At 43.9% G+C, this 20,968-nt stretch overlaps 2 protein-coding genes and 1 non-coding gene across 3 annotated transcripts in view; 2 read left to right on the plus strand and 1 right to left on the minus strand.

Annotated features, from left to right (window-relative positions):
• Window positions 1–3,505, minus strand: part of POLR1A (RNA polymerase I subunit A) — a 32,340-nt gene extending 28,835 nt beyond the window's left edge. Inside the window, exons 1-4 of the mRNA XM_051798663.1 lie at window positions 3,341–3,505; window positions 2,493–2,697; window positions 700–849; window positions 502–609 (exon numbers count right to left, since the gene is read on the minus strand). Of these exons, the coding sequence (XP_051654623.1) occupies window positions 502–609; window positions 700–849; window positions 2,493–2,697; window positions 3,341–3,417 (540 nt within the window). The 5' untranslated portion in view covers window positions 3,418–3,505. The remainder of the gene's footprint in view (window positions 1–501; window positions 610–699; window positions 850–2,492; window positions 2,698–3,340) is intronic.
• A 93-nt stretch (window positions 3,506–3,598) lies between these two features.
• On the plus strand, window positions 3,599–20,395 carry PTCD3 (pentatricopeptide repeat domain 3). Its single transcript, XM_051798575.1, has 24 exons — window positions 3,599–3,716; window positions 5,121–5,170; window positions 5,827–5,866; window positions 6,541–6,586; window positions 7,309–7,377; window positions 7,790–7,894; window positions 8,288–8,411; window positions 9,095–9,213; window positions 9,957–10,030; window positions 10,328–10,415; window positions 10,504–10,564; window positions 10,850–10,932; window positions 11,604–11,748; window positions 12,345–12,395; window positions 13,237–13,320; window positions 14,109–14,137; window positions 14,433–14,536; window positions 15,232–15,310; window positions 15,404–15,494; window positions 16,151–16,236; window positions 16,915–17,063; window positions 17,919–17,960; window positions 18,849–19,007; window positions 19,724–20,395. The coding sequence occupies exons 1-24, from the start codon at window positions 3,625–3,627 to the stop codon at window positions 19,800–19,802; spliced, it is 2,049 nt and encodes a 682-aa protein (XP_051654535.1). The 5' UTR covers window positions 3,599–3,624; the 3' UTR covers window positions 19,803–20,395.
• Window positions 10,637–10,778, plus strand: LOC127476152 (small nucleolar RNA SNORD94). The gene has a single exon (XR_007906488.1). It is a non-coding gene; the product is annotated as a small nucleolar RNA SNORD94 (small nucleolar RNA).
• Window positions 20,396–20,968: the final 573 nt, after the last annotated feature.

Genomic DNA, 20,968 nt, shown 5'->3' on the forward strand with positions numbered 1-20,968 from the left:
TTCATATTTGCCTTTACTAACAACGTACATTAAACTACATTCAAATGGAAATTAGAATTCTAGATTCTTTCTAAATTCTAAAGTCTTTCTAAAAATTTCACTGTAAGCAATTCTGCAAGTTTGCTGGATGCATGAGTTCTCAAAATATGTTCTGCAGCTCAAAATAGCTGGAGCATCATACAGAGAAGAATCAAAAGTGTAAGTAATGTACTGACAGCAGTATCAGACTTTTATGTGGTATTTACACCATCAACATATTTCCCTACCAAAAAAAAAATACTGTTTTCCACAAACCCAGCAGTTATGCTAACAGGAAATAAAATCTTTTTTTTAATGTTTAATTTCAGACATTTCACTCAAAAAGCCATCTAAACGTAACACAGTTCAGAACTCCAGGACAAGATCCAGCACCTACACAGTCAAAGACAGGTTCTCTTCTGCACATTACTATTTTAAGAGCACAAACCCCGAGAGCTCAGAAGAAGCACTGATTGTACTTACATTTGAACACTGATCTCTTGTTTGAGAGCTCTGTAATATTTCCTGAACGTGGCGATTAAGCTCCTCTTCGATTTCTGAACCTGTTGCATCTGCACATTGCTCTAAAAACTAAAAGGAACAGAATAACAGAAACGGGCACAGCTTTATAGTTATGGGACTAAGAACTCCAAGAGGGATGGAGCAATACACAGTACTTGCCCTGTTCAGAACGACTTCAAGATCATAGACAGCATGAAGAAACCCCTTCTCCAGCACCTTCAGCTGACTCAGCAGTAAGTGAACCACGGCTCGAGTACATGTCAGCATGTGACAGTTCAAACAAGAACCTCGGATCAGAAGGTATAATTTCTGGAAAGAAAAGGGGAACAAAAGGTTATCCTGGTAGATTTACTAACCAGCACAATAAGCAAGTTGATAGATTTGTTTGGAATTAAAGACAGCGTGACTATAATTGAGAAATGAGACTAATTGTTAATCATAAAGAATTGGACTGGGGAAAAAAGAATCTTTCAACCACACAAACTGATATGCAAAGCATGATCTGTAGATAAAACTACTTGCAGGGCATCTACATAACAGATACATGAAACACCTGTCATTTCTACAGCAGGTCTGGGACCAAGGCTGCTCTTACACAGCACAGTGACTACAGCTCCTCACAGCTCATCCCAAAAAGGACGACGTGCCCGAAACCCCACACTAGTAAAATGAAACATTCTGGTCACAAGTACCATCAGTGTCCTTCAAGATTCTTCACACAATCACATTCTCCTCAAGATCTGGGGAATTATCAGTGGTTTTTATTATTTAACATAGCTCTGCACAGAGCCCCAGTGGCCTCAAGGCTTTGAATTACTGCTGCGGGTCAAATCCTTGGTCAAATACAAGTATTTTACTCACAAGTTGGAACAAGACTAGAAGTGGGATGTACCTAATCTAACTTCAAAGTGTGGTTTTTTACTCTCAGTTAATGCCCTGTGCAGAAGGCAGTAAATGGTGAGATCAGAACCTCAGGAAATTCATCCCAGCTCAGGTTTGTTACAGACTGGATGAATATCCCTCTGCAAATAGCCCCACTCCTCAGAGTCCAGAAAGAGCTAAAAAGCACAATCAGATTATGCATCTAACTTTCAGAAGACCAAAATAAGGCAAATCCTACCCTTACAACCCACGATTCCTTTTATATTTAAGAGATGACCTTTCGGAAAAACACCTACATGAAACACTCGTGAGAAAGCACAGCTTGATCATTCCCTGTAGCTTTCAAAACAAGCTTCTAACACCTGTCCCCACAGATGCACACCAAGTCAAACCTCTGCTCTACAACAGGCATCCCATACACCATGCAAATGCAACACCTGTAAAACTATAAGAAATATCTTCTTGACAGCCTTTATTTTAAATTAAAAATACTGACAGATTTCTACACAGCTCAGTATTTTTCAACTATCTGCTGCCACCAAACTTACAACACTGTTTTCTTTCCTTTAGTTGGCACACCATTGTGTCACAGCTTATTACTGGATAGATTGTTGAGTTCTATCCACATTGATCCAGTTTTCTACAATAAGTCATCTGAATTAAGAGGACCTACTGGGCAGAATGTACAGCACAGCTATTTGGAGCAAAAACGAGCCCTGAATGCCCAGGAAGCACTTGGAAAACCTAAGCTAAAAGAAGTTCATGTGTAGTAGTTTTAAGTAAATGGTAATTTTTACTGTGTCATCCATTTAATTAAGGCATGAGACCCTGCAGTGAGTGATCAACATTCCCCCTCACTCAATACTGAGTAAAATAATAGTTACACCAAAGTGTGTATTTTCCAAAAGGTCTATTCGTATTTAACTACTATGGCACAACAAACCTTTCCTACTACATTTGCTGTGATGACACTTGGGAGAGAAAAGAGATCTTGGCACCTTTACTATTCTCAAGGACTACAACTGTGTGACAGCTTGGGCAGCAGCAAGACAACAATTAACCTTACGTACATCGAAGAACAGGGGGTTGTAGACAGTCAGAGGCAGCTCTATGTGGCCAAAATGACCAGGGCAGTTGCTGAAGTTCTGCATGCAAGTTGCACACACTTCCTTGGAGTCCGGAGGTCCCAGAGCCAAGTCGTACAGTCCATTGGCAGCCGGATTCCCCAAGTTATCCAGGTACTGAGGGTTCGTTATGGGTTTGACACTCAGTTTCCTGAAGTTGAAAGCAAAGAGTAAAAATCAGCAGCAGCAAACGGCCACATGATGTGTCCTTTAATGGTACAGCTAGCATGAGCATTTAGTATCTGCGTGGGTTTTTTTAATTCATGAAAACATCTTTTTGAGGGCACTTTGCACACGGGGAGCTTCTGCATCACTGATTCCATCGTCTGGGCACACTTAACTCATACCGCAGCAAATATTTCTTTTAAATCTTTAGCCGTTCTATTAAGAAGTCACGTAATATTAAGAAGTCACGCATTTAGCAGCTGTATGATTTTTTTCGTTGATGAAAACATCTTTTTCAGGTGTGCATGCAAGGGGAATTTCTGATTCCATCGTCTGAGCACAATCATTCACACTGCAACAAATATTTCTTTCACATCTTTAGCCATTCTATTAAAAAGTCACGCAATTTTGTCTGTGTGTGTCCCTTCGAGCTGCGGGAGAGTTTGTACAAAACTCAGCTGCCTCCACCCCGGGGGCCGGTGTGGGCCACGGCTCAGCCGGACCACATGTCCCAGCACGCCCCGCGCCAAAGCCCGCAGCGGCTCCCGGCGCCCCGCCGCGGGGCACGCTGGGACTTGTAGTCCTCAGCACATCCGCACGGCGGGGGACGCGCACACATGGCGCCTCACCTGATCTCCTCGGCCGTGTACATCTCGAAGGTCACCCCAACCAGCCGCCGCCACGGCACCACTTTGGGCGGCTTCATGGCGAACCAGCGACTCTTTCCCCGGCCGACACCTCGTCCCGCTCTCCCGCCGGGGTTGCCGCACCACTGGCAGCACCACGCGCTCCAAGCCGCGGGGGAGGCGGGGCCGGGCGGCACCACTGCCGTGCAGTGGCGGTACCGCCCACACCCCCCCGGCGCGGGAGTGGTGCCGCCCCGCTCCCAGAGGGCAGCGCGCGGGGGGGCAGCATGGCGGCGCGGCGGGTCGGAGCCGGCTGCTGGCAGCGGGCCCTGTGGCTGAGCCGGGCGGGCCGCCTCCCGGGCGGGCGGGAGAGCTACCGGTGAGGGTCCGCCGGGAGGGAACGGCCGGGCGGCGGCGGCGGCGGCATCGGGGAGGAATCGAGAGGCGGGGGGTGACGGGGGTGTGGGGAATGAGGCGGGAAAGGCTGCGCAGGCGCAGTGCCGGCGTTCGCAGTCCGCATGCGCGGTGGCGCCTGGGGCCGGCATGGCTGGGGCGGCGTGAGGGGAGCGCCTTCCCTGGGGCTCTTCCCTGTCTTCAGTCGCCTTTCCTGGGACTCTTCCCTACCTTTTGACGGCTCAGAGCCGGTCTGGCAGAGAGTTTTAGCTGTTCAGCGTTTCCTAGAGCTGAGTCTTGCGAAAAAGCAGGTGAACACGTCCCTTACGGAGACAGGCTGAGGAAATTTGGACTGTTCAGCCTGGAGAAAAGAATGTTGACTGGAGACCTCGTAGCAACCTTCCAGTACCTGGAGAAGCTGTAGAGGGCACTCTTTGTGGGGGACTGTAGTGATAGGACAAGGAGTAATGGGTATAAATTGAAAGAGGGGAAATTGAGATTAGATATTGGGAAGAAATTCTTTGCTGTGAGAGCAGTGAGGCACTGGAACAGGTTCCACAGAGAAGCTGTGGATGCCCCATCCCTGAAAGTGTCCAAGGGCAGAAAGCAGCCTGGTCTGTGGAAGGTGTCCCTGCCCATGGCAAAGGGTTGGAACTGGATGAGCTTTAAGATCCATTCCAACCCTTAGCATCCTATGATTCTGTGAAATCGGGAGGTTTTGTTCGGGCGTGCCTTAAATGAAAAGGCCTCACTCCACTGGGTGCTCTGTAGGCGAAATATAACTCACATCTGGGGTGGCAAAATCACACTTAGTCAGTTTATGGGACTTCCAGGAGCAGCTGGAATTATGCCACTGTGCAGCACAGAACTGTGAATGCACTTTAACAGCACCTCTCTGGGCCAAGGTCAGAGTGCAGGCACTGAGTGCCAGAGTTGCACCAAGGCTTTGGTGTTGGGTTGCTTCATGAGGAAAAAGAGTAAAAGTATTTTAATAAAAGCCTTAGTTTACGTTAAAAGCACTCGAATGTGAACAGTTGTAAGAAAGACTCAGAGCAGTGCTTTGTGATAGACAGAACTGAGTTTATATTAATGTACCTCATGCAGTTGGGGTTTGTGTGGTTACGCAGCTCTGTAGAGCTAAACAGGGCTGATTACTCTGCATCACAACTCAGGGCCTTCTGCTTGTGTAAGTAGTATCCAGGTCTAAAGTATTTTTTAAAAAATACTTTGAATCTGCTTTCAGTAAGAGCCTGCCTCTGAAACACAAAGTGCCTTTCCTGATTGATGTTCAGGATTTTCTTTCTAAGGTGCACTCATACAGAATTCGATTAATCTGCTTTTGTCTTATTATTGTGATTGCCATAAATTCAAAACTCTGATTATTTTGTAGGTGCTCTTCGAGCAGCACAGCTCTTGGGAAGGCTGTGGACAATTCAGAAGGTGAGATGTCTTCATTGCTAGTTCCTTGCATATGTTTTTTTTAATCTCCAAAACAACACAGTGTGTCAGGAAATAAAGAGGACGGGAATGCCCTCCTTCCTCTGCTTGGATTTCCTTTCTCCCTGTCTTCACTGTGATTTGAATAATTTGGTTCCTCACCTCATCACCAGGCAGCTCTCTGCTCCAAGACCATGAACACAAGACCCTTAAGCTGCCTTTCAGCCTTTGCTACTACTATTGCAATAGATTGTGGCCTACATTAGACTGAGGTTTCCAGCTGGATCAGCTCAAAACATTGATTCTCATAGAATTATTTAGGTTGGAAAAGACCTAAAAGATCATTGAGCCCAGCATTTAACCCAGCACTGCCAAGGCCACCACCAAACCATCTCCATCTACACATCTTTTAAATCCCTCTGGGGGTGGTGACTCCACCACTGCCCTGGGCAGCCTGTTCAGTGCCTGGCAAGCCTTTCAGTGAAGAAATTTTTTTCTAATATCCAATGTAAACTTCCCCATGTCCAACTTGAGGCCATTTCCTCTTCTCCTATCACTTGTTACTTGGGAGAAGAGATTGACACCCAGAGCAATGAGGTCAGGATTTCCCTTGGGCATCTGTTTGTTTCTAATGAGCATTTTAATATTGTTTCTCATAGTAACTCAAGAAGAAATTGTGCTTCCCCGAAGGAAAACATGGTGAGTCTTTACTTTTGGAATATCTCTTGACTTGGAAGCAAATCATTGTTAGACAGCTAAGTGTAGTCTGTCCACCAAATTTAAAAAACAAAAACTCAGGTTCCTGTGTTCCTCGATGCCAAGTCCCACCAGTGGTTTTCCTGCTGACTGACTGGGAACTCTAGGAATATTCTTGACTCTTACTCTCTGTGCAGCCTGTGTGTGCTCCCTTCCTCACCTAAACACTTCCATTGGCCTTTCCTTGTTTGCTTAAAAGAACCAAAGTCTTAAGGATCTACAGTTTTGTTTTGTTTTATTTTTCTTGCAAAGACATATCTTGGAGAGGGCTCTTGAGAGGAGCATTCTGGGGAATTCTTTGTGTGTCTCTTCCCTATGCTTTTTTTTGATAATGTATTACAAGGGCAGGAGTCATAGCAGGAAACACAAATGCTCTTCTGGTTTTCCTCTAAATCTTTTCTTTTTCCTGGGGTGGTTCCAGAACTGAGACCATTTTTGCAGTTGAATTTTTCCTCCCTTTGCAAAAAGTGTTATTTTCTAAGGGCAGCAAAAGCATTATTTCCTAGAACTGAAAATTGTTATGGGTCAGGACAATCCTGTGCTCGTTCTCTGTACAGTGTAACCCATAGCATTCAAAGTCTGCAGCTGAGTATTAACCAAAGCTCCTCTGTGTTTAGGGATAAGCTGGCAGTGCTCCAGACCTTGGCTTCCACTGTGAACAGGGTGAGTAGTACTGTTGGTCATGGAAATAGGCTCAGGTTGTCCATCTCATGCAATAGCCTTGTGCTGAGGAGGCTCTTTATTTCTACTCTGGCCATAAATGATAGAAGGGACTTTTACATCTGGTTTTTATGGGATTTTCACTTTTGCTCCACATGTTTTCCTGTGTCCTTAAAGCCTCATTCTCATACTGAGAGCTGCAGTTTCCAGTGAAAGCTGCAGTACTTTAATAAGTCTTTTGTTAACATCAGGAGCAAGTTCCTTTACTAGTTCAGCCTCCCAATCCAGAATGTCTCTTCCCAATCTCAGTCCAGAAAGCAAGCCTTGCAAAGTGCAGTGAGTGTCTACTCTTGCTGGGCAACAGCTGGAAGTGCTGTGATGCCATTCTTTAATCTTGTCTATCTTGACTTCTGGGAATTCAATCAAAACCTGCAGGTCTTCTCAGCTTCCCAAGGCTGTTACAGTTGGGGTCCTACTTGATTTGCAGAGCACTTGATGCTTACCATGTTATAGTTTTGTTGTCACCATGTTACCCTGCATGTGTGTGTAAAATGGAAATACTTTAAAACTATTTCCAAACAGATTAGGCCTTTTTGAATACGGGGAACTTCTGTAAGATGTGCATCGGGTGGTGGTTATGGTGGAAGTATTTATTGTGCCTTAAATTCCATGAGGCCTGTGAACATAACTGGAAGTCTTTCAGTCCTGGGTTCTTCTTCCTACAGGACCCCACTGCTGCTCATTATATATTCCAAGATGACCCTTTCCTTATGCCAAGAAATGCAACCAATTCTGTAAGTATTTCCTTTCAGATCCTTGATAGCTTTCCCCCCCACCTTTGTCTAGGCTATGAAGACTCTTATCTAATTGGAGCCTGGGTTTGATTACAAAAGAAAATGGAAGTGTCAGATTTTTTCTTCAGAATTTTCTCTCTAAAATGAGAGATGCTTTTGAGCTTGAGGTAGTAGTGCAGGATTTGAGATGTGTGATATAGAACTGTGTCTCTTGACTGAGCAACAAAGAAGTACAGTGACATTTAAGGAACAGACATACTGACATAAATGCCTGTGATTTTAATAAGTTGAAAACAAAGCATGAGTTTAATTTGATCCCATCAGAATGTTCAGAGTTACAGAAAATGTTTCTCCTCACTCCTGGCCTTGTAATTTGTGTTTATTCATGACATTCTCTCTAATTTCTCTGCAGCGTCTGTATTCATTGTCAAAGGAGTCTGGGAGAAATGCTGCAAAATACATCATTAAGAACTTCCCTCAGTATTTTGACAAGACTTTTGCAGAGCCCAATGTACCAGTAAGCTTTTTGCTTTTAATTTTCATTGTATTTGTGCTTTGTCAGTGAATTCAGGTGTCATACTTGTCCAAAGCTAACATAAAAGGATGATTTTGTAAACTGGTTTGCAGACTGCTATGAAAGCAGCACCGTGTTTCTATTATGAAGTGAACATTTTTCCTTGGGAGTTCGATATCATATCAGGTTCTTGAGACAAAAGTAAGAAGAGCAAAGTTGCTTAGATGGCACAAAAGTGAGGGATGAGGATGTGTGTGATCCTTCATTGGCAAAAGGACTGCTGTTGTTAGGCTGCAAGCAGTGTATTGGGTGAAGACTAAGGATATTTGGTTAGTGCTTAAGTGATAGTTCAGGCAAGGTTTGAGCTCATGACTAACTTTCACTCTTTGCTTTCAGTGCTTGATGCCTGAGACTCTTACACCTCAGATTGAAGGGGTGAGTGAGGAAGCTCTGAAGGAGCGTATCCGCCTCAGAAGGGTGAAAGAGTCTGTGGACATGTTCGATCAGCTTGTACAAGCAGGTATGTGGTCACCTGCCAGATTCTGCAGTAGAGCTCTGCTTAAATTGTGCCAAAAATGTTTTAGTAGCTGTCACAGGCTGTGGGGACAGCTTTGTGACTGTGTTTCTGCCTTTCACAACCGACTCTGGTCTGGCAAAGTGGTTCTCTAGAGTTATTGGAGAATAATCCAATCTTAGCCACTGCTTCTCTTGTGTGTCACTTTGGTCATAGGGAGAACAACTGATTTCTTCAACAGGAAGCAGATGAAATCCTTTTCCTGTGTTGGTTTTAAATCTGTTTCATAGAAAGTGAAATGCATGAAATGGTCTTCACAGCAAAGTGTATCCCAGGAGAAGTTCTGTAAAGCACTAGAAATTTCAGACATTGTTTTGGTATTATGCTGCCTCACAGTTCTGGCTACCAGCTGCCACTTCCCTCTTCCACCTGATCAGGAAAACTCTACCCTTTCAGTGGCCTCAGCAGAAAAAACAAATACTCTTAAGTCAGTGTTAAAATTGTCTCCTGTGACAAGTGGGTTCATGACAGTACTGTTGTCACACCCAGTGTTTACAGACTTGCTAGAGAATGTCCTTGTGTTGAAAGAGAGCAAAGTGGTGTAACTGGGTGCCCACATTTTTCTGATATGGCTGCAGAATGTGCTTTTTACTTTCACTGTGACTGTCGTAAATCCTCGTTCTCTAAAGGTACCCCTGTATCTCTGGAGACCACAAACAGCCTTCTAGATTTGTTATCCTTCTATGGAGATGCAGAATCTACTTCTGAAAAGGAGGAAGAAGCAAAAGAGGATTTGGAAGAACCAGAGGTATGAAAAACCTGTTGATCTCTAATAATTTGTTTCATACGCAGTGGGAGCGTATCAAGATGATGTCAAGTTTTTTGTACTTTGACAACTTGCCTGATAGATGGTTTGAGGGGGGTCAGGTGCAGTCAGCATTCCCAGAAGATAAGTGTTATAAAAAGCCTGTGTCTGACCTAGTAACAACAGTAGTTGGTGTAAAGCTGAACTAAGTAGATGAAACCCTGTCTTGGCTTAGTTCTGCTGAGCTGTGCTTAATTAACGGTTTCTCCCTGACAGCCTTGTTTTTACAGTTGCCTGCAAAGAAGACCTCTAGTAACTCTAGTGTAGATCACCTAGGTAATTTTCTTCCAGTCTGAACCATGTTGACTGGATTTTAATGAAGTTGAGGGCTCCTTGTGTGACATCAGAGTATTAGGTTGCAGGGGACAGTAGTAGATGTGCTGTCCCTGGGAAGAAAGGGTTCTACAGAGTATTTGCTATAGTCTAATGATTCCCACCAACTCCACAAATACATGTAATTTATCATGTTAGTACGTTTAATAACATAAATGTTCTTAATCTAGTTACTGTTTCCTGAACATTCTAATAGAAAATATAATAGAAGTTATTTTTATGTAACCTATTAAAAAACACCTTTGGTAATATAAATTGCTGGTGAACTTCTGTGTTGTTGCCAGATCTAGTCATTTGATGTTTAATCACAGTTTTCAGCTCTGAGAAACTTATTTCTACAAAAATCTCTCCAGGTGAATACTTCAGAGCAGAAGGCTCCAAAGAGACAATTCCAAAGAGGTTCACAGTCATCTGGCCCTAGATGGAGGTATAGAAAATGTTGCCAATGTTCCCGTATTCAGTGGGTCGTGCATCGTTGTTACTAAAACAGAATTCAGGTCTTCAGCAGGTCATACTCACAGGTGTTACTTGTTAAATACATCTGTGTTAAAGTGTTGATGGAAATCTGATGACTGTAGAACAGCTCAAAGTATCACAAGTAATTTGGTATTTGACTGTCAGCCACTGGGGGTACAGCCCCTTGTTTTGCTCTACATGTTGAATCCTTTTCATAAAGTTATCCTTTATTTCATTCTTCAACATTCGGCTTATTCCTTGATTCTAGGGAGAACAACCATGCTGAGAGGATATTTAAGATAATGCCAGAGAGGAATGCACACTCCTATTGCACAATGATCCGTGGGATGGTGAAGGTAAAGTTATTCTTCAGTGCTGAGGGATTTTTTTCAGCTTGTGAAATCTCAGTCATAGAGATTGTTTATTTTTATTGGTTTTTTTCAGCATGGGGCTGCTTCTAAAGCTTATGACATGTACATAGACATGCTGAATGAAAGGCACAAGGGTAAGTGTCTCCTGGTTCTTTGTGATCTCCTAAGTACCAGAACCCCATGTTGGGTCCATGAGTGTGTGTCCCATGGCAGTGATGATTGGCGCAGGGGTACGGACCTCAGCTGGATCATGGGAGCTGAGTGCAGACTGGTGGTTTCAGTGCAGCTGGCGTGTGGCTGGCTCACTGCAAACAGGTCTGCACGAGACTTTGCCAAAAGCTGAGCCATGTTGGAACAAGCTGTTTTCTTGTAGGCTTAATAAATTGTCAGTTAAAGTGGATTATCTTACATTTTTCCAGCTGATGTGCACACCTTCAACGCACTGATCAAGGCAGTCCCATATCTAAAGGAGAGGTTCATAGAAAGATGGGAATTAGCCAAGGTAAGGAGGGTAGAGCAAAAGAGGTGGGGAAGGGGCAAGAGTGTAGGATCTGGGTCTGCTTTACCATTAAAATTTTGCAGTTGCTAGAAAAGCAAGAGCTTTGTCCCAAAATACTAATTTCTTCTGCAAAGGAAGTTCTCTAGTTTAAATATAAAAGCCAACTATGGAGGAGTGGCAAATATACAAAATCCAGCTTTGCCCTTGCAGAGTGGTTTGCCTTCTGAGAACATACCTGATCCAAGAACTGCTTGGACAGAAAGTAACTGAGGAAATTATACTGGGAGATAAAATCAACAATTTCAGATGAAAGCTCTTTGGATTGTAATTCATGGTGTTGGGATGGAAATGGAATTTTGAGGGATAACATATGGGACTCCAGTTTTAGTGACATAAGATCAGTAAGGAGAAGTAGTATGTAACTGTAAAAATTTTCTTGATGTTCTAGACACAATTCTCCAAGATCTGATCCTCTGTAATGTTGTAGCCTTGGGTTTTGGTCAAAGTAACTAAAAATCAGACAGTACTCCCTCAATAAATGATCAGTTAAAGCAAAGTTGGTCACCTGAAGGGGATGAGAAGGACTAGGTTGAGGAAATATGTATAACCAATCTGAAAGCTGAACTGCAGCCTGTAACATGTAAAGCACTGAGGATTTGGGTATTTTTTTTAAGGAATTCCTGACTCACATGGCCCAACAGGAAGTGCAACCAAATCTGCTAACTTTTAATGCTTTACTGAAGACTCTGAGAAGATGTGGTGGTGTGGGCAGAAATATGTGTTTAATGGTATTGAAGGAAATGGAAGCACTTGATATAGGTAAGAGAACCAGGGTATTTATTATATTCAATGGTTATTATATTCCAGTGCCAACTGCAGGATAGAATAGTTAAGTAGCACACAACACAGGGATTCCTGGTTGGAGGGAAGATGTACTTCACAAGCCACCCAAGCCAGTTCAGGTCTGTATATCTGCATCTCTACAGAAAAAAACTTTTGATCTAAATAATGTTTTTTGATTTCAAATAAATGCTGCAAAAACCGAGGAAGTATCTGCACAACTGATTTGATGTCCTGTGGAGTGTACTGGGCCCCAGTAATGTGCTTCTTGGTAGGCTAAAGACACATTCATGAGCAGAAGGGAAACTAGCTAAAGAAGTACTTTCTGTTTTAATTTAGAGCAGGGAATCCTGGCTGCTCCCCCCATAGAAATGGGATGTCCTAGCTGGTGATCCACTTAGATACCATCTCTCCCAGTTGGGTGTACATGAGGTCTGCTCCAGCATTAGGGTGGACGGGGAGAGATACTTGAGTAAATTTATGCACACCTGACTGTGAGGGAAGAGACTGAATTAGAGTCAGGCACAAAGCTCAGGCAGGAATGATGAAGTAACTTCAGTGTTTTTGCTTTTCAGAGCCCAGCCTCGCGACGTACGATCACCTCCTGTCGATATTTTACAGAGGCGGTACGTGCGATATCGGCTTGTCCATGGATGTGTCTTGCTCAGCATCTGCTTTAAATGCTTTCCAAATGTCATGGGTGATTGATTTATGGATTAAAAGACAAGCTCCTACGTGTGCGGTCTTAGTGTTACCTGTGCAGCCTGATTCTGCTTGGATGGAAAAAAAAAAGCTACAGAGGATGATGAGCTCATACAGGGAGCAAATGCTACCCAGTCTTGGTGGGGGCTGGATCTGACCCCAGGGTGTGTGATTTCATGGACTGTGCCACGCACAGGGATGAAATTGCACTGGGATTCTCTTTCTGCCACAGTTCTGTGCACTGGAGCTGTAGTGAAAAATCACTGTGTTAGAAAAGCAGGAGCCCAACTGTTCAAGACTCCATGCCCACAGAATTTTGGCTATAGGAAGAGAATAGGCACAGTAGTGTAACTGCAGCCCTTGTGCTTTAAGAAACGTGAAGGAACCGCTCTGGAGTCTGTCTGGGTTTGGTTGTGGGGTTGTTTTTTTTTTCCTCTTTTAAATTGTTTTGTTTGTTCATTAAATGCTTTGCTTTTCCCAGTGCAGCCTTCTAAGAGACAAACTTCCAGCCTATTTGATTCCTTGCTAGAAAGCACTTTTCTCTTTCTAAATCTGCCCTATTCAGCTCTGGAAATCTGGCAATAGTAGGGCAAATCTCAGAGCACACAAAGCTGCAGCTGGTGTGGAGCACCAAGGGAATCATGACACTTGTTTTAAATAATGTTACTTGTTTCCACTTCCATGTTGTATTTGCAGGCTGATGCTCTTCACTAAGGAAGTGATTGGCACAACTGAGATGTGTTGCTTTGTCTCTTTGTCCCACAGTTGATCTTCCCCAATCAGGCATCATCTCTGAGGTGTTAGATGAGGTTGAAAAGAGAAGTTTCACTCCCCAGGACCCTGATGATGGTAAGGTCTTCCATATATCTGACAATCTGCACTGGGTAAGCTTGGGTGAAAAGATACCTATGAATTTCAGGTAGCTTTAGTCAGTTAGGACAAATGCATGCACCTTGCTTCTCAGTCCCTTCTGATACCCTTTGGAGACAAAGAAGGACAAATTCCAGTGCCAGAAATCGTGCTGTGCATTGGTGCACTAGCTTCTGTGGGGAAGTAGGAGTGTAAGCCATGTGAATGAGCATTTGAGCTCCATAGAATTAAAAAAACCCCAAGGCTATCTACAAGATTAGTTTAAGGAGGAACATCAGGTAGCAGCTTCATGATACACATCTGGTGAATGGCAGGTTTTTGTTGTAGTGTGGTGTGAGTTTTCCTATTCTAGTTCTTCCTGATCCTTTTCAGAAAATGTCAGGAAATAAAACTTCATGGAAAACTGAAGCATGGGTCTGTAGAAGGGGTATTAGGTAATTCTACCAGCTTTTTTTTTTTTTTTGGTCTTAGGAAAGAATCATGGAAATAGGCAGAATGTTGTACACCTTTGTTTGCTTCTCTCTGCTATGTGTGTTACACTGTTTCTTTCTCTGCTCTAAGCTGTTGCCAGAAGGATATAAAAGCCACCCAACTCCTGCCCCACCAAAGTTTCTGCCTAGAAAGTGAAAACCTGCTACAATACCAAACTTGAGTTACAAATTGAGCTTTCTAATTGAACATGTCTGTCCTCTGGGGGGGATGGGTTAATGAGCTGTTCTATGTCTCCTTGGAAGTTTGAAGCTAATAGACTGTTTTCTCCTTTTCAGCCAACTTTTTTTCCACTGCCATGCAAGTGGTAAGTGCCTCTTCCCTGCCACCAGCATTCCTTAGAGCTCTCCAGCTGTTTCAGAATTGCCTGTGAGTTTTTCCACCCTGTCATACAAGACTGAGCTCTCAGTATCTCCTGTTTTCATCTGTTTTCATCATTTCTTGTAACTTTCCCCCACAATTCTGCAGTTCTTGGCCTGATCCCTTCCAAATTGGTAACTTGCATGCCTGTGATGAATGTGTGTACCTTTGTGAAAGTGAGTCTCAGAGGGATGTATGGCGTGGTATATTTCTATCTTTAAAATCCAACTGGTTTGTTGCAGTGCTGTGATCTTAAGGATATCAAGCTTGCCAATCAGTTAAATGAGACAATGGCAAAGGGAGACAACTGGAAGTTCTTGGATGTGGACCGGTTAAATGGCTACTGGTGAGTGAGGTGCAGCTTATGCTCAGCATCTTGTATTGTCAGCTTGAGCACAAACTAGGATTTGAACATGGAACACCAGCTGGTTATTGCATGTGCAGCTTGGGAATTGGGTCCCTCTTAAGAACAGTGATTCTTAGGATTTATTTTCGGTTTTCAAACTTGTCTTGGAGCATCAGTTTATCTCAATACCCATCCAGCAGTTAGACCAACCAGTTGTATTTTCTACAGTCCTTTTGTGCAGTTAGGATGGCAGCTTAGGAGGTAACACCAAAATAACATAATTTCTTAGTGTGGGGACATTTTCCTAGTCAATGCAGTGGATCAAGGACCCAGGCTTGTGTTGTGAACTTGACAAGTCACAAGGTTAATTTAGTTCATTTCTTAAAGTGTTTCTTAACCAGAGGTTGTATTTGAGACAGACTCACATAACTCAAACCTGGCATCAGGCAGGGAGATGGCTTTTTTTTTTTAAGATCTTAAAATGCAGTGGTCTAACTTCTGATTAGTTCTGCCAGTTATATAGTGTCAGCATTAAGTCCTCTCATTAAAATCGCTGCTGCTTTTCTGATTGTATGGAGTGTTGAAATCACACAGGGAAACTTCCCTGGTCTGCAATACAAGTCTGATCAGCACACCATCATTTGTTGGTGTTTGTCTAACCATTACTGAATTAGGACGTTCTGTCTCTCCTCTAGGTCAAAGTTCTTTTCTTTGTTGTGCATGATGGAACAAATTGAGGTTGTGTTGAAGTGGTACAAGGAAATGTCGCCTTCGGTAAGTGTGTGCTGGGGTAAATGAGCTTCAGAGCTTTAGTCTGGAGAAATGGAGCAGTTACAGGTGACTGAAATGATTCTCTTCCTTCATCAGCTCTTCTATCCAACTCCTAAAAATATATTGGACCTCCTTCAAGCACTGGATGCAGCCAACCAGCTGGAATTCATCCCTTCGGTCTGGGAAGGTTAGTGATGGCCACATGGACAGTTTGTTTGACAAATGTCAGGAGCAGTGCAAAGTGGGAGTGGGTTTGGGAACTTCCCATTGCTCAGAGTAGCCATGATAAGGTGCACTGGAATGAGGGATGTTATTCCTTAGTGCAGTAGTGAGGCTGTTGTATTAAAGGCAGAACCAATAGCACAGACTATCTTAGAGATCATGGCTGTGTCAGTGTCCTGGGAAACTGAGTGCTTACAGAGAGTAGTACTTCAACCAGCAGCCCAGGTTTATCTTGTCTAAATTATTTTCCTGTTTTTTGCCCCTTAAAAAGAGGAGACAATAAAGCAGATACAGGTTTAGCACACAGAAAATATCCAACTGTCACCAACACTGAGGGGACAGATGGTTCTTTTAGGGATCCTTGGCGGAATGATGACAGCACTAATTTGTAGTTACAATTAAAGCTTTATTTTCTTAACAGGATTTTTTGATTAACATAGCACAGAATCTGTAATCAGAACAGCACAGGATTTCTATAAGCAAAATCAGTGCAGTGAAATTTTACAGGTAGTAAAGGACAAAATTATATAGCAACCCTTGGCCTGAGGTATCTAATCACCTGGACCCTCTGCAGATCAGGTCAAATCTTTATCCTACCAACTACTGCCTTTCTCTAAACAGATGTGAAACAGTTGGGGTTTACCAGGAAACAAGAGCTGTTGGAAGAGTTCTTGTCTTTGATGAGCAGGGACCAGCACCCAGATGAGGTAAGGAAGCTGATGTGGTTTAACCCCTGTGAACAGCTGAGCACCACACAGCTCACTCCTCTCCAGTGGGATGGATGGTGGAAGGAACTGGGACTGGAAAAGTACAAAAACTCAAGGAGCTCATTCCCCACTTCCCACTGCAGGGAGGTGTTCAACCATCCTCAGAAAAGCCGAGCTACTGGAAAGCTCAAGTGTAATAACCCTGTGTTAGCAACATACTTTTCATCCCAAATCCAAAACACAGCCCCATAGAAGCTACTGTGAAGAAATTTAACTCTCCCTATAGAGAAACCTCAAATTAACACAGAGGAGGATCACTTCCTTAACAAGGTTTGGAAAGTAATCCAGCCCAGCCAGCCAAATCTTCGGGGAAGCACTTGGCAGAATTCAGGGATTTTTGCCAAGGATTTCATTGCAGTAACTGGCTTCTCAAGCTTCAGAGTGTTAAAGGTAGGCAGATGTGTACTGCAGGATCCTCTAAGTACCAGCTGTCCCTGCAAAGCCACCTTGGATCTTGCCTAGTGGGGACAGTTGCCCTGACAGAAGTGGAAGATGGTTCTCACTGCTGCTAATTCCCAAATTTAAATCACATACGGAGCAAACCTGTAGGAGAAATTGCACTGAAATGGTTACATTAATTCTAGAGGTTTTGGGATTAACAGCACAATATTTCCCCAGATTCAGCTGGTGTTTGCCAAGTGTGCTGAAGACATCAAAGCTGCCCATGAGCCTGCTGGGAGGGAGCAGCTCCCGTTGGAGTGGACAGGCAGCGCTCTGGGCAATGTGGTGGTGCTGTTCTCCAGGGCTGGGAGGACCCAGGATGCTTGGTAGGTGTGGGCCATGTGAGCTCTTGGCCTGCTGACACTGTGACTCAAGGCTTGATCACAAAAATGAAAAGCTAAAGACTGATTGCCTTGGAATGCTAGTGCAGGCAAAGGGAGGGCATAAATCCTGCTGGGAATGTGATGGGGTTTTTTTTAATGGTATTGTTCATTCTTGGCACCAGGTTACAGTTGTCTCTCTCAAAAATGGTTTAGAAGTTAATGTAGTAGGTGGTGTAGAGCTTCATACAGCTGCTTATGGCAAGGAGGGGTTTGATTATCACCTCCCTGAGTGCTGCTGATTGCCCACAGCTTCCCATTCTCTGATTTTTTTAGAACTGTCTGGATTTCAAACTGCTAAAGTGATTAATTAGTTTAATTAGAATTAACCCTAATTAAACTCTAAAGAGACTGTATTTTAGAGCTCTCCAGTACCTAGAATTTACTGTCCTACATGCTCTGAACTTGGAATGGAGGTAAAAATACCCAGCCTCCAATTTAAGGTTTGAGCTATTTTTGTTAAACACAGATGTTCCCTTTGCACTGATTCATTTAAAACAAAGAAGTGGCAAGTACCCTTCTAAAAATATGTAATATTTTAAAGGAAACTTGCCACCAGCTACATTTTCTATGTATTCTGCACTAGTTTTAGATATTCTGTGTTAAAATAATCAGTGAAGTTAGCTGGTACAGCTTGCACCTGCAAGAATATGGCATGGGCTCCTTTCAGATCTGTGGGGAATATTTCATGAATGTAAGCTTGCTTGTGTTTAAATGGAGGCTCATCCAAGAGATTTAATACCTGTCTGTTCCTTTGTTATGTGGGGTTTATTAATTATTCTGTAATTTTCTTTTGAATAGGAACATGATGGAGCATTTCCAGCAAGCCAATAGGATTCCCACGTAAGTACCTTTGGGTTCTTCAGGTACTGAGTGTCCCATTTGGCTGAGATCCTGCATTTCTGTTAGAGAATCATGGAACAGTTTGGGTTGGAAGGGACCTTTAAAGGTCAGGTAGTCCAACCCCCAGTAATAACTGACAATAGTGGTCCATTTGCTTCCAAAACATGAGTGTGTGTCTGTCTCTGTGAGCATGGCTGTTTATCCAACAGATATATTCCAAGACCTTTCTGTCTCAAAACATGTTGAAAAGTAAAGTGGGAGAGGGGTCAAGTGGTTGACCATTGAGATGTCAGAGAATGAAGCTCTGGGCCATGGAGAGCTGATGAACTCAGCAGTACAGATCAGTCTGAGCAGGACTCTTGAGAACATCTGGTTTCCCATGTGCTCAAAAAAAATCCACTGTGCTCTTAACCAAGCACAGGTGCTTCAGAGGTGCCTGGGTTCCTGAAGACAAGTTTTCAAGTCAAATCCTAAATCTTAGGTGATTTCCTGTTAGGCTACAACAGTTTGCTTGTCTCAAGATTTTGAGGGGGGGAAATCTGTTTGAAGTAGAACACAATTTCTAAGGAATAGTAATGTGTTTTGTGTGGGTGGGTTTTTTAACATAAAAGTATAAAATTGGAGCTTGCCCAAGTGAACACCACGAGCGTGTGTGGTACCAAGGGCCAAACACCTGGTGTCACTCAGTGCCTGCCCTGTTCTGCTAGGACAGGAGTTCCCAAACTCACCACATTGGTACAGGGTGAAGGCTGAGGTGAAATTCCAGGCAGGAGCAGTATTGGGCTGGTTGAGTGATCTGAAAATGTCACCTCCTCTCCTGTCTAAAGCACAGGCTGTAAATTAATGGCCACCTCGCATGAACAGTCACCTGTGCCTTTGCTTTTGCAGTGACAAGGTGATGGATGAGTTCCTGAGCTGTGCTAAACAAACCAATTGCCCAGATGAGGCCATTAAGCTGGTAAAGCTGGCGGCTTCCCTTGGCCTGCCTTCATCCCAAAGGCTCAAAAGCAGAACAGAGGAGGAGTTTGAACTCTCTGAAGCACAGAAGTAAGTTGGAGCACTTCATGTTACTGCTGAAGGGGTACAGTAGAGACAGCATGCTGGGGGGTGATTCCTGTGGAAAGATTTCTGTGGCAACGGAGCAGAGAACTGCCTTCAGGATGATGTGCTGGTGTGTTGAGGGGACTGAAACGGCTCCTCAGTTTTTGATTCCATGCTGTATCCACCCACTTAGGAGGGAAGGGAACTGTCCATGATGAGGAGTTAGCCTTGTCCACTGCTCAGACTTGCTATTACCTTTCTTTCCTAGAATCTTTTCCTAGCTGGGTCTATCCACCTCAGAGACCCTGCTGCAGCCTAGTAAAGGCAGAGGGCTGGTACAGGGAGGCCCTGCACTGGCCCCCAGGTTCTGAGGGTCATGGTCACCTCTGGCCAGGCACCACTGCTCACTGCTGGGCTGCTGCAGCTGAGCTCAGATGATGGGCTGAGCCTTGAGGGACCACAGTTTGGAGCCTGTTCTGGTCCAAGGGAATAAATAAAGAGAAGCCCAGCAGCTGGCCCAGAACTTTGGAGGTAACTGAAGCAGTCTGCTTTTCCAAGAGAATGTGGATGTGCTTCCACCAAACGCTGGGCGGACCTGTCCTTTGAGGACAGTAGGCATCAGACAGCCCATCATGTTCTCCTTGGAGGGTGTTTGCCCTGTGTTTTGGATTTTTCTTTTCAAGCCAAAGTCACAACTGTTTACTGAATGTTTTACATCACAGGAAGACTTTGGAGAGCATCAAGTGGGACAGTGACAGCAGTGACAGTGACAGCAGCGACAGTGACAGTGACCGTGAGTAGCTGTCCCTCTTGCCTTCCTTGGGAAGGCAACCACTGCTGTGACGCCAGGAGGCTTCTGTGAAGAGTGGAATTCCTGAAGGAATGGCTTCTGGAAGGTGCTGCAGCACTGCTGAGCACTGGGAATGTTCTGATACGGGACCTGCTTGGAAAGACACATCCTTGTTGGAGCAAGTGAGGAACTGTCCTGTTAAATCTTTGTGGTCACTTGGGACACAGTGTGGGCTGCACCCAGTTTCCTCCACAGCACACCTGCATGGGCTGGCTCCTGCCTGTGTGAACAGCATCACTGAGGTACCAGGGGCTGCAGGAACAGGGGTGCTGTGCATCCTGGAGGCTGCTCAGCAGTTGCAAGACTTCCTCTGGGCCTTTTATGACTTGACCCTGCAACAGATTTAATGCATTTCCATCTAACTTAAATGAACTACTTAAATACCGAGTTTACTCTGTATGTGAACACTGCAGTTAATGCAATACTCATCACCTGTGGTGTTATTCCTCATCATTTCGGTGTTTTGGGACAGGCTTTGAACTGTAGATATTAAACTACACTTTGTACAGCTGGAGCCTCTGTCTAATAAATGGCTGACATTAAAGCTGGCCGTGTTCTGATAATCCCTTGAGCAAAACTGGTGATTACAAAATGTTGCTGCTGCTCTGTGAGAAAGTGAAGTTCATGCAGAACAGAGAACTAAAGCCACAAAGGTGACTGGGGAAGAAATATGGCAGTGCTGTACTATTAACTGGCCCTCACAGCATTGTGCTGCTCAGCTTGAAGGGTTTCTTTAAGGTAATTATTGTGAATAAAGCAAAGGATTGCTCCTCAGAGAATTACACCATATTCTGGTGAAAAGTATTTAACATTTGATTCTGTTTGTGAAATATAAAATCTTGATGGGGATGATGCTGCAGGTGTAGAGTCAAGAGAAAGGGCTTCCAAGGGTGGTGATAATGCTTTGTGCTTTATCCTACCAACAATTTAAAACTGGGAACAAGTAGCAAAGCCCCAGTTCCTCATTTCAGCAAGTTCTAAGTTGATCAGTCTCTCTTCAATGATGGTAAGAAGTAGGAGAAAAGTAAGAGAAGAAAGGAAGGAAGGAGCTTGGTTTTTATCTGAGCTCTCATGGTTGAACCAAGTCTGGCTTCCTGGTAGAAATAGCTGGTGTTCT

This window comes from Manacus candei, unplaced genomic scaffold, assembly GCF_025592945.1.
Source record: "Manacus candei isolate 608988 ecotype Guabito, Panama unplaced genomic scaffold, ASM2559294v1 h1tg000048l, whole genome shotgun sequence".
Lineage (NCBI taxonomy): Eukaryota > Metazoa > Chordata > Aves > Passeriformes > Pipridae > Manacus > Manacus candei.

Excerpts from the sequence above, each read along its gene's own strand:
- PTCD3 (XM_051798575.1), top strand. The coding sequence starts at position 3,625 with ATGGCGGCGCGGCGGGTCGGAGCCGGCTGCTGGCAGCGGGCCCTGTGG. Across the intron at positions 5,867-6,540 it reads CTTCCCCGAAGGAAAACATG|GGATAAGCTGGCAGTGCTCC; the intron begins GTGAGTCTTTAC and ends CTCTGTGTTTAG. Across the intron at positions 11,749-12,344 it reads AATGGAAGCACTTGATATAG|AGCCCAGCCTCGCGACGTAC; the intron begins GTAAGAGAACCA and ends TTTGCTTTTCAG.